The 12,137-nt window shown below is 46.5% G+C and overlaps 2 protein-coding genes across 2 annotated transcripts; both read left to right on the top strand.

Moving 5' to 3' along the window:
• The first annotated feature begins 288 nt into the window (after positions 1-288).
• LOC120664284 (auxin-responsive protein IAA1-like) lies at positions 289-3,332 on the top strand. The gene is made up of 5 exons (XM_039943425.1): positions 289-682; positions 792-964; positions 1,054-1,168; positions 2,731-2,792; positions 2,899-3,332. Exons 1-5 carry the CDS (start codon positions 486-488, stop codon positions 2,916-2,918), a joined length of 567 nt encoding a protein of 188 aa, XP_039799359.1. The 5' UTR covers positions 289-485; the 3' UTR covers positions 2,919-3,332.
• Positions 3,333-4,967: 1,635 nt separating this feature from the next.
• Positions 4,968-10,995, top strand: LOC120664283 (serine/threonine protein phosphatase 2A 57 kDa regulatory subunit B' kappa isoform-like). Its single transcript, XM_039943424.1, has 4 exons — positions 4,968-6,391; positions 7,539-8,229; positions 9,270-9,614; positions 10,645-10,995. The coding sequence occupies exons 1-2, from the start codon at positions 5,309-5,311 to the stop codon at positions 7,905-7,907; spliced, it is 1,452 nt and encodes a 483-aa protein (XP_039799358.1). The 5' UTR covers positions 4,968-5,308; the 3' UTR covers positions 7,908-8,229; positions 9,270-9,614; positions 10,645-10,995.
• Positions 10,996-12,137: the final 1,142 nt, after the last annotated feature.

Below are 12,137 nucleotides of genomic sequence, written 5' to 3'. Positions count from 1 at the left end.
CCAAGTTTCATCATAATTGGCTATAGTTGTGCTATAGTAACCATCCCCAAATCATCCTCTAATCATACTGTCAAAGACAGCTATAACACATGCTACAATACCATAATTGTAAAAATTATTTCATAATTAGATTTCAACTGATACCTCTAATTAGTGGTTAAAAGGCCGAAAAATTTTCATGAAAATTTTCTACCCTAACCAAACACGGCCGAGAGGGAACCGCCGAACCTGGCCCACTGTCTGTCTAGAACCTCTACCCAGGCCGAGGCGCCACGTGTCGCGGCGGCACTGGCCCCGACCGCGGATTAAACCCCGACGACCAGTCCACCGGTGACCGCACCCCGCCTCCACCAACCCCGCCTGCTGCGCTCCCGGCTCACCGCCCCGCCTCACCGACGGAGAGAGAAGCCGCCGCGCCGCCCGTCCGCCCGTCGCAGCCGCGACCGGAGAGCCAATCCGCGTACCACGCCGACCGAGCACCCGCCATGTCGGAGGAGCCGGCGCGGAGCTCCATGGAGTCCTCCTCCGGGGCGTCCTCGGGGCCCGACTTCGTGCTCAGGCTCCGGCCCCCGGGCTCCGACCCCGACCGCAAGAGCGCCGCCTCCACCTCCGACCCCGCCGCCCGCGACCGCAGCCGCTCCCCGCGCGGCCCCGACGCCGCCCCGCCGCCGCCCTCCCACTTGTACGCTCGCGCGCGAGACTCCTGCGGCCTCGTGGGGGAACTGGGGATTGGGTCCGGGTCGATTTCGGCGTGATTGATCGATTGGCCCGTTCGTTCGTGCTGGGTGCAGGCCGCGGGTGGTGGGGTGGCCTCCGGTTCGGCGCCGGCCGAACAAGGTCAAGTTCGTCAAGGTGGCTGTGGCCGGCGCGCCGTACCAGCGCAAGGTGGACCTCGAGGCGTACGCGGGCTACCACCAGCTGCTCGCCGCGCTCCAGGACAAGTTCACCGCCCACTTCACCGTCCGTGAGTGCATCGCCGCCGGACCCTGCCGCTTGTGTCTCCTGCGTCTTCTCTGTTGCGCGACCATTTTCATAGAGCATGGATGCGTGCAGGCCGGGGGGCGAACGAGGAGATGGAGCTCGTCGACGTCGTGAGCGGCGTCGAGTACGTGCCGACTTACGAGGACAAGGACGGCGACTGGATGCTCGTCGGAGACGTCCCCTGGAGGTCAGCTTTAATTCGAACTCCTTCCTCGCTGTTTTTACATCCGGTTGTAATTCGTGGCTATTCTTTTAATAAGAATAAAAATCATATGTTTAAGTTCATCTAGAAAGCTTATAATTAGAATCGTGGCGCCTCTTAGGGTTGATTTGAGAATTGGCGGGGGAAGGGGGAACTAGTTAGTTCGAGTTCAGTTAATGATCGATCTGAGAGTATATGGGAATTAGGATCAATCCCTTAATTGGATATTGACATATTGTGTTTGTTTGTGGCCAAACTTTTCCATTGTTGGCCAGGGAATTATGCGCATAGCCCATCGGTTTCCATCTGCTATGAGATATCAATTGGCATGTTGGTTGGATCTGACTAGTATTTAATGGTCCTTGATTCATAAACTGTAGTGTATTCTTGACTTGTAATGTTATTTGCTTTGTGGATCTCAGAGCCTCTCGGAATATATCTTTTCAATTTGATAGGACAGCTGCGATAAGGCCTGAAATAGTCTACTCCATTTCCACATAAGTGCACTCAACCATTTCATTTTTCTGACCCCTGAGAACATGATAATGGTGGAAACGATTTAAGACCAGCTAGAAATGTATTGTAATCACCTGTAGTTTTTGGGTTGTGTTGAAAAAACAATTTGTTGTCCCTTAGTATTTGCTAAGAGCTTGAAGTATATAGTTAACTGAATTTAATTAACTTCCTAAGGGCGATTGATAATGGGAGATTATCCATGGCAGTTGACAACTGGGTTTTGCACTCTCTTTGGGAATTTCTATCTGGTGGCCAGTGGTTCAATCATAGGAGTTCCCTTGCTGTTGCCCCCCCCCCCCCATCATTTGCTCTTTTTATTCCAGTAGGTTCAACAAGCTCTCGTTTTCTTATTTCTTATATAACTGACTGGCTGAATTGCATTGATGTATTGTCTCACCAGAAATAGATAAGCATATATATATAAAGAATAAAGTTAGTTGAAGCTACTTTGGATGAGGTTGCACTGCTTGCCTGTTTTTGGCACAATCTTTTTGGTTAGGGCTAATTTTGATGGTCTTGTTTGTTTATGCTCAACCATTTTTTATACTTTTCTTAATTTCTTTTTAGCAAACGTTAGATTCCTGCTAGAAACTACACCCGTTGGTCTGTAGGATAAGATTCCTAACTAGGGAGTTGGAGCATGCCACAAACCTAAATAAATCGTTACTTCTCCTTTACAGTTGATTACAATAAGCTGCTTTGGATAGGTTGTAATGCTTGCTTGTTTCTGGTATAACATTTTGGGTTAGGGCTAATAATATCTTTTGACAAACTTAGATTCCCACTGTGTTATTACTTGCTTAGGTCCGTAGATTCCTTGTCCAGAGTGTTGGAGCATGGCACAAACCTAAATAGTTGATGCCTTCTCCTTTACATTTTCTAGCTAGGTTTCAACAAACCAGAGCATCGCACAAACACAGAGACAACTCTAAAGATATACACTCTCTTTATCCGTTTTAGCAAAATGTTCTCTCAAAAATTGACTCCTAGTGTCCCAAGATGATCCTGACCTCTCTAATATCTCACTACAGAATGTTTGTGGAAACCTGCCAACGTCTTCGTCTGATGAAAAGCTCCGAGGTGGTAAACTTGGGTACGTGCTATCATCTTTTGAACCCTTTTTTTTTGCAGATCTTTGGTGGTGACTTGTGTTTAGCTCAGTTTTGTCATAACGAGTATGTTTCTCCTGTTCCTTGCAGCACCAAGAGCTGGCGAATGACAGTATGAGGCACACCCACACTCGTTTTCTACGGACTGCTTGCTGAGGTTGGTCTTGTAAGAGTGACAGAGAGAAACGTGTACAGCCATCGACTTCTACTTTGGGTTTTGGTTCCAGCATGAGCTGAGAAAAGTTTGTAGCCTGTAGCATCACCAATTATTGGTGCCTACATACATATAGACGAGCAAGATGTTTATGCTTTTGAAATACACCTATAGTTTTGTCATATGACGAATAAGACCAGGTTGGAGCCACACCCCTGTTCTTTTCCATCTTGCGTGCTAGTTTTCCAGATTTTGTGATGTGCGATGCAGGTAGGCGCCCCCTGGTATGGTGACGCTAAAACACTTCATGTTGTGTAACGGTTTTGCTCCGAGTTGTGTTTATTGAATGGTACACACTGTATTATCTGTCTATTGTTCTTCCTTTCTTCTTCCGGCTCTTTTTTTTTCTTTTTTCTTTTCACTTTTGGCCAATTCTGCTCATATGGTAAGCAAGAATGCATCTATTGATTGTGTGTGTGTTTATTGATTTTGTATGTTTTGATGCAAGGTATGAAAATGCTTGCCACCATCCTTTTCATCTAGAATCCAAGAGCTTTTGTTAACTGCTTGAAGGAAAGGAGATTGATTGTTGAGTAGAAAGGAAGTTACAGGCTTACAGCCACTATTTTGGCGGCGGAGTACATGCTAGTATACTGTACCTTGAAGTGGTTGCTCAACCAAGTGCAGCTGCCGGTAGGTTGCTACGCATGACATCGAATTGTGATGCCGGCGTAGCTTGTACTTCGTGATCGCCTCTGCGTGAAGCATACACGTCGTGCCGCTGAGCCTTTATCTGTTGGTGCTTTCCTTATTGCAAGTTGTTCTTAATTCTGTCATTTGTCCCTTCGTCTGCCTGCCATCCAATGAATCATCTCTTTCCATCTACTGTTTGGGTTTTGGACGAAGTGTATCTGAAGATTCATCAACACGACAAGTTCCATTCTCAACTTGCTTCCTCCTCACAAGTGGATGTGCAATGCCACCTGCTGTCAATTCAAACAAATAAACCCCTCTCCGATGTTTGTTCGTGAGCCCAGATATTTGTTCATTTGTTGATAGGTAGCTGTTGGGCCAGGGCATCGACGGCGGGGCCTCTCATTTGCCTTTTCTTTTTCTCCATCCTCCTTTTCCGTTTTGCGCGTGAGCTGTCAGCTACTCAGCTGAACTAGCTGTCGCCGCTTTGTTCTTGCGGAGTGGAGGACTTCGGCAGCGATGGACCAACTGCAATCCAATGGTGTTTCCCTTTCTTTCGCCGATAAGTTAAAATGACCTCTCAAGTGTGTGGCTAGGCCTGTGTCTGCTTTTGGCCATGATAATCTAGTGGCATGGTTCAATTCAAAAGTATTGTTGGTTGGTTCCAAGCAATACCATGAACACTCCAAATCCCTATTCATAATTTAGATGATGCTTTAGACTTTTGCCAGAATTTAGAGCATCTTGTTGGTCCCACTATCTTTTTGAAAGGCAACCAGCAAGATTACGCAGGTCACAGTTTAGAGGTGCGGTAACTACAGTAACTTCGAACGTTTGACTACTAATTAGGAGTATTAATGTGGATAACTGACAAAAACTCATTTCATAACGTCCAAGCCAAAATCGCGAGATGAATTTAGTGAACTTAATTATGCAATGATTAGACAATGTCGTGCTATAATAAATAATCTTTAATAATGGATTAATTAGGCTTAATAGATTCGCCTCGCGATTTCCCGTCTATCCGTGTAATTAATTTTATACTTAATATATATTTAATACCTCTAATTAGTGTTGTAAAAGTTGCTAAAAATTTTTGCCCAAAAAGTTTTGGGAATTAAACGCGACCTTGGCTGTGGTTGGCTCTTGAAATTTCCCCGTAGAAGTTTCAAATGCAAAGATCAGACTGTTTCTACCGCCCCGTATCGACACACTCCAACGGTCCAAGAATCGGGCTCCATCGAAACCGACGGCTGAGATGCGCGGAGCCACCCGCTTCGTCTTCCGTACTCCCGCCCGACACCCACAGCTGTAAGCTCGAGCTCCTCCCCACTGCGAAAGTGTGTATCCGCCCAAAACTCTGCGCTCTCTGCCCCCCCTCTCTCCGACTCTCCCCCCGAGATCCCATCCATGGGGGTCTCCGCGGCTCGCCTCCGGGTCTGAGCCCGTCCAGCTACCACGGGATCCTCTTCTGACGCTTCCGCTCCGCTGTCCGACGGCCGCACGGTTCTTTGCCGTCCAAGATTCGCCGCTCAGTTTCTTGGGGTCGGTATAGTGGGTGGTCGGTAGTTGTCCGTGGCCCTGCCATGGATTGTTGAAAGGGTCTTTGATGCCAGCGGTGGGCACCCGCACTCTGCTGTAGCCACCGCCGCCATGTGGAAGCAGTTTCTTGGCAAGATCTCACAGAAGTCGCCCAAATCCGGCAGCGGCGGCCGAGGCTCGCCGCCGCAGAAGTCCCCGCCGTCGTGTGGAGCCAATGGGGCTGAAGCGGAGCTGAGAGCGTCGCCTCCGCCGCAGGCGTCGGCCGTCGCCGCGGCGCCTGGGTCGGAGACCAGGGAGGACGTGTTCCTCCGCAAGCTCAACATCTGCTGCGTGGTGTTCGACTTCGCCGCCGAGCGGGGGAGGGACTCGCCGGAGGTGGAGAGGAAGCGGCAGGTGCTCGTGTCCCTCGTCGACTGCGTCTCCGTGGCCGAGGAGCCCCTCACGGAGGCAATGATCTCGGCCTGCGTCCGCATGTTCGCCATCAACCTCTTCAGGGTCTTCCCGCCCAAGCTCCACTCCGGCGGCGCCACTGATGAAGACGAGCCATTCTTTGACCCCTCCTGGTACCACCTGCAGGTCGTGTATGAGCTGCTGCTCCGGTTTGTGATGTCACCGGTTGTTGATGTGAAGGTCGCTAGGAAGTACATGGACAACTCATTCATCTCTAGGCTTCTGGACCTGTTCGATTCTGATGACCCTAGGGAGAGGGAATGCTTGAAGACAGTCTTGCACAGGATATACGGAAAATTCATGGGCAATAGGCCATTTATCCGCAAGGCGGTGAGCAACATCTTCTACAGGTTTGTGTTTGAGACGGATCATTACAATGGGATTGCTGAGCTGTTGGAGGTGTTTGGGAGCGTGATTAGTGGTTTCGCAAAGCCGCTGAAGGAGGAGCATAAGTTGTTTCTGTGGAAGGCGTTGATTCCGCTTCACAAGCCAAAGACAGTTGGGGTGTATTTGCCACAGTTGACATACTGCATTACACAGTTTATTGAGAAGGAACCAAAGCTCACAGGGATTGTTATTAGAGGCCTCCTGAAGTACTGGCCGGTGACAAACAGTCAGAAGGAGATGATGTTCTTGGGAGAGTTGGAGGAGGTGCTGGAATTGACAGAAATGGCTGATTTCCAGAAGTGTGCCGTTCCCTTGTTTCGCAGGATTGCACAATGCCTGAATAGCTCTCATTTTCAGGTGAAATTGCTTTCTTGAGTATTGATTTGAATTTGTCCTTTAAATATTGCTTACTGTTTGTATAAGTTTCTTTAATGCATCTTGTTGACAAGAATGACCACAATTGCTAGCCTTAGGCACAAAATGCATAGATAAGGGTTCGTCGCATGTACTTCTGTTTCTCTGATGACTACACATACCTTAATAGTTAGAAGAAGGGGAAGAAGCTAGTAGCTAAGGGGTTGTCACATGTCCATCCAGTTTTTTGGTGGAAATCTAGAATATGTTCACAGTTAGATTTAAACAAATTTTGCCACCTGTTTTTTTTTCCTGTCTCCATGTGTGAATTTGGACAATGGAAGTTATCAACAACAAAACAGGCCACATGGCTGTGCTTTAATTTGCTCCTTAGAATTAATGAAGCATGATACCGTGGTAAGGAAAATTCATTATCACTTTAATCCACAAGCCTTAATTATGTTTGTCCCATTTTATCCTAAGCTTGTTATTTATTTTCAATTTATGTCGTTTTGTGGAAGTAAGATACAGTTCTAAAAAACAAAAAACACTAGCGCCAAACTTGCAAGGGAAAAGGGTACATGATAGCAGTATGACCCCCCATACTGGGAATACAACAAATACATGACGTTTCAGACAGTGAATTTGACCTGGAAGTAGTTTGATTTTACTGTCTGAAACGTCATCTAAAAGTGACTGGAGGTAGTATATATTTTGAATATGCAGGATAGTTCCTGTTTGGGCTTCCTATTTGTTCACTAGAGTGATCAAAACAACTTTATGACAAGGAAAGATATTATGATCTAACATGTAAGATGAGCATTCTGGTCCCTTTCTCCTTTATAACTTTTGCAGCCTGGTAGTGCAGGTTGAGGTTGTTTCTAGGAAATGAATTTTTCAGTTTTGTTCATGAACAAACCCATACTGTATGGTGTATGCTGCTACAAGATACTGGGTACACAAAAAAATGCTAATATTCCCAAATCTAAGTCCAAGTTCAATCTACGCAGCACGCATGGTTTTGTTTATCTGCTAGCAATCTATTGGAGAAATGCTTTGCATGTGCATGGTGCTTTGTACAGCATTGCATCTTTAACAACTATGCAACAGTTTGGCAAACTTAAGGATGTACTTTCTTTGTTTATAACAGGTTGCTGAAAGGGCCTTATTCCTGTGGAATAATAAACATTTGTTTGACCTGATTTCCCAAAACCGACAAGTTATCCTGCCAATCATATATCCTGCTCTGGAAAGGAATGCTCGTTGGCACTGGAATCAGTCAGTTCTAAATGTAACAATGAATGTGAGGAAAATGTTCTTTGACATGGATGAGAGATTGCTTCTGGCTTGTGAGACCAATTTCCAAGAGGAGGAAAAGAGGCGAGCTGCATCTGAGGAACAAAGAAGGCTTGTATGGGAGCGCCTCGAAAGGAATGCCACATTTCAATCATTAACCGGAGACATAGGCTTTGCAGTTTCTCCTACATCTGCTCCTCTGGTAGCTGCTGCTATGACATGAATAGTGATGGACTCAGATATAATTCATAATTCACTCTGCTTGATCGTTAGCTAGCTATGGGTATTTGGTGTTGCGCAAGGAATTTTGTTGCCTTTGTAAGACCCTTGTGCCAAAGTCTGTAATTAATAGTTGCTTGTTTGACAACAAATGATTGATCCTTCGGTGTACTCTCAAGTTATGGACATATCTGTCTGTCTCAAGATATTGGCCAGTTCTACTTGACTGGTGGGGGTGTGAAAGTGATTTATTTTCTTGGCAAAATTGAGTGAATTATGATGGATCTACGAAAATGTCAGAGTTGATGGAAAGAGCATGCAATGAGGTAAGTTCATAGAATTTTTCATGATTTGATATCTCAAATCACATTATTTCATGTTTCTACTTAGCAAGGCATAATCCGAAATGCATCAGAAATCAGGATTTGGCTACAGAGATGTTTGTGGCATTGTAAATCCATTCAATTCATGGCATCCCTGTCTAACTGATACTTTAACTTTGCTTTGCCCACGGCTGCTGATCCTAGGAAATCCCTATGTTATTCTTACATTCAAGTACATTAATCAAAGATAATGGGAGCCAACATGGTAAATGGAAGATCTGTGTGTTGCCGTACAAGATGTGGGGCCTACCAAACTAGGCTAACAAAATATTAATGCTCAAATTACAGCATTTCCACTCCCATTTGTTTCATGAAAATAAAAAACTCCTGATGTACTTTCAGGTTGATACAGATTAGCTCATCCATAATACAAACTCTTTGGCTTAAGATTCATACACTTTTCTAGAAGATGTGTACTGAAGCAAGTTCCACATTGTGCCACTTTTGTTATGACACGAGTTTTTTCCCCCTTTGTAATCGTGGATCAATGGATGTTGCACTCATAATGATGGCAATTGGACCAGATAACAAGCATGGTCCCTCATGTAACCATCTATCTGTGAATGCTAGAGGGGCCTAACTTCACACAAAAAAAGGATTCATAAAATCATTTTCCATCAAGCTATGAGCCTAGTGAAGATTTTCAGCCAGATGGATAATCCTGAGGAAAAAGCTGTTCCTCCTTGCATCACAGAGTTGCTTTGTCCATCAAATTCTGATGTGACCTGTCTGGCCATGGACTGATGTAACTATTTCTACAGGGTTTGGTTTTGAATTTTAGGCTTAATTGTTGCTACTTGAATTCAAGTATTTTTAAATTCCAATCCTAAACAATGTATTTCCAAGCATGCAAAAGACTGAAATTCTGAATCCCTACATGTATACTGGTAACTGGTTACAGTAGGTAAACTATCAGTGCTACTTTTGATACTCTACAAACAGTCACAATTCATATCATAATTTTTTGCTTATAAAAATGACAGGCAATTTGAGGAATATAAGATATTAGCACAATACTGCTTCCGTCTTTAAATTTTCTGTACCACACAGGGCACTCGGAAGGTGCCTGGAACGGCCGACATGTTGCAAGTTGGCCAGCTGAATGCCCTATAAAGAAGGCTTCATATCCACACATATGATTAACACACCCTCTATACAGCTCCCTGCTTTGTTCAGAGCCCCTTTCCTTTACTCCTTGCATATTTTAGATACTTGGGCAGTGAGCTCCGTCAGGCAAACAAGATGTATAACCCTCCCAGTACACAGGAGATGTCCTACTACGATCATGTTCAGAAGCGCCATGAGGAGAAAGGCTGCCTATATGCATGGTAATTGGTGACCTTTATGTTGTGTTCTCAATTACGCATACCCTCTCTATATATTTTTTTTCCATTGATTTTTGTTAACATAATTTCCACGATGGAGCCCATTGAACTTGTGAAGTCGTCTTGAATCGTTTTAAGAACAGGAAGAACATTGTCATAAGATGTACAAGGTCACAAAAGTAATTTTTCAGAATTGTGGTTGTTCGCTCATGTTAGTTGATAAACAACATGGAAGAAAATAATTGAAAAGTAAGTGGATTCAACCAGTTGCAAGTAATTTCTCAGAAAATTGTAGACAATATCTCTGGTTCTGGAAGTTCAAATTAGGAAGTTGTATGCAGTTTACACCTAATACTCTTCATAGCAAACTAATATCTATATTTGCAGAACACCTGCTTAGGTATCTGCCTGTTAAGTTTTTCAAAAGAGAACCATGTATGGTTTGAGGATCCAGAACAAATGAGAAAAAAACATTAACTGGGAAGATATCCCTTGCACAAACCTGTTACGGAAGGTACATACTGTTCCGCTGACAGAAAGCTCTTCAAAACTTCTTTCAAAGGTAGGAACTTAGCTCGATTCATCAAATTCTCTTTATGTGATTCTCAAAACAAAAAACTGTTAGTCCTCAATTAGGTTCTATGCTTCTTTCCGATCACGACATCCCTCTTCTTCAAAGTCCTTTGGACAGGTCGATTAATCCTTTTTTTTGGTGAGCATCTGGCCTAGCCTATCATGATCTCTGAGCAGAAAAAGGTTCCATCAGCTATCTTTATCAAGGTCCCTACTGGGTTATAAATCCGTGATAGAGAGATCCACCGCGCAAGCTGTCCCAACACTGTAGTTGCTTTTGGCTCAAGTGGTCAGATGGGAAATGGCAATTTGGTGGTTGCTGGTCATTTTCATGTGATCTGTGCGTACACCTAGATGTGATGTTGTCCTTCATATCACTTCACTGGCGCCATTATCCTCTCAAATGAAACATGAAAAACTTAATTTCAGTTAAATATGGGAGTTTGTTCTTCTTTTACAGCCTGTTCACTTTGTGCTGCTGCTTCTGCTGCTACGAGACCTGCGAGTGCTGCATCGAGACCATCTGCTGCTGCTGCTAGTCCAGCTCGAGGGCACAGGGCACACCCATCACGGAGATGTGGCCAAGCGGGACACTCAGCGCTGTCCCAACATGGGCCATGGACCATGGTTATCAATAAAATGCTGTGCTTATGCAAGTATGTTGAAAACGTATTAATGCCTGTTTGATGTCATGTTCGTGTGTCGGTGTGCGTGCATATTTGCACTGAAAATGTTTTGTAAAATTCTGTTAATCTGCTGTATCTTGTTCAGATGAATGCATTGTTTGTGATTCTGCTGTATCAAACTGAAATTACCGCACTTCTGAGTCAGTAGGATACAAATTTACCTATTTTCTGGGGACCTTGCTGAGGATGCAAGTTAAGAAGAAGAGGGTTGGAATATAAAAGGCATAATTACTATTTACATCCCTGAACTTTGCTCTAAGGGTCATTTTGGTCCCTAAACTATCAACTAGATCACTTAAGTCCCTAAAATTTCAGGGCCGTATCCAGGGGAGGACATCCACCGAGCGCCGCCACTCGCAACCACCCCCATCCCTCGCCTCCCCGGCCGTCGCCGGAGCCCAACGCCGGCACAACCCGGCGGACGGCCGTGAGGGCGACGGCTGGGCCTTCCTCACCGAGTGCTCGCGGCGCGGCGATCCCAAACACCGGCGCCGGTGCGCTCTTTGGCCGGCAGCCCTGCTCTGACTCTTACCGGATCCGGCGGGCTAGAGGCCGGATCCATGGCCTCCAGTCGCCGGCCGCGTAGCCTTGCCTGCGGACGTCGCCCGGTGCGGCGCCCCGACAAACTCACCGTCCCTCCCATCGCGATCCCGACGTCTTGAGCATCGATCTGGCCGGCGAGCAACATCGCTGCCTCACCTGGCCTCTGCCTCGAGCTCAAGACGTCTGCCGCCAACGCCCACCCCGCCCTCTCCGGATCCGGCTTTCCCATGGCTGGAGCGGCGGTGCGCGTCCTCCATTCTACAGAGGATGGCGCCCATGGAGATGGTTGGCGTGGGGCCCCGTTGTACGCACGGCGCCGACTCTCGGTCCACGCCGGCGCGCTACTCCTCCAGATCTACGGAGGAGGCAACGCCCTTTACCCTGGTGGTGACCACCTCTTGGTGCAGGACGGCATGGCGGAGCTCCCCGGCGTACGCGCGGCCCACGGACGACGTCCGGTGGCTGGGTGTGGGATACCAGATCCGGGGGGCCCTTGCATGTCGTCGCCTCCCTTGGCTGCCGGAGATGGCGCTGCCATAGCGTGCAAGATCATCGGGCGAAAGCTTGCAACGATGGCGCCTATGGGCGTCATGTCCCTTCCTGAAGGCTTTGCGAAGGTGTTCTTGCATTACATATCATGCCCTTGCTGCAGCACCTCACGCCGCTCGCGCATAAGGGGCAGGCCAGGGTGCCCAAGGAGGAGGTCGAGGAGGAGAGGATGGGG

The sequence above is a fragment of the Panicum virgatum genome, chromosome 3N (assembly GCF_016808335.1).
Source record: "Panicum virgatum strain AP13 chromosome 3N, P.virgatum_v5, whole genome shotgun sequence".
NCBI classification, from domain to species: Eukaryota; Viridiplantae; Streptophyta; class Magnoliopsida; order Poales; family Poaceae; genus Panicum; species Panicum virgatum.
This window is presented reverse-complemented; position numbering and strand designations above follow the sequence as displayed.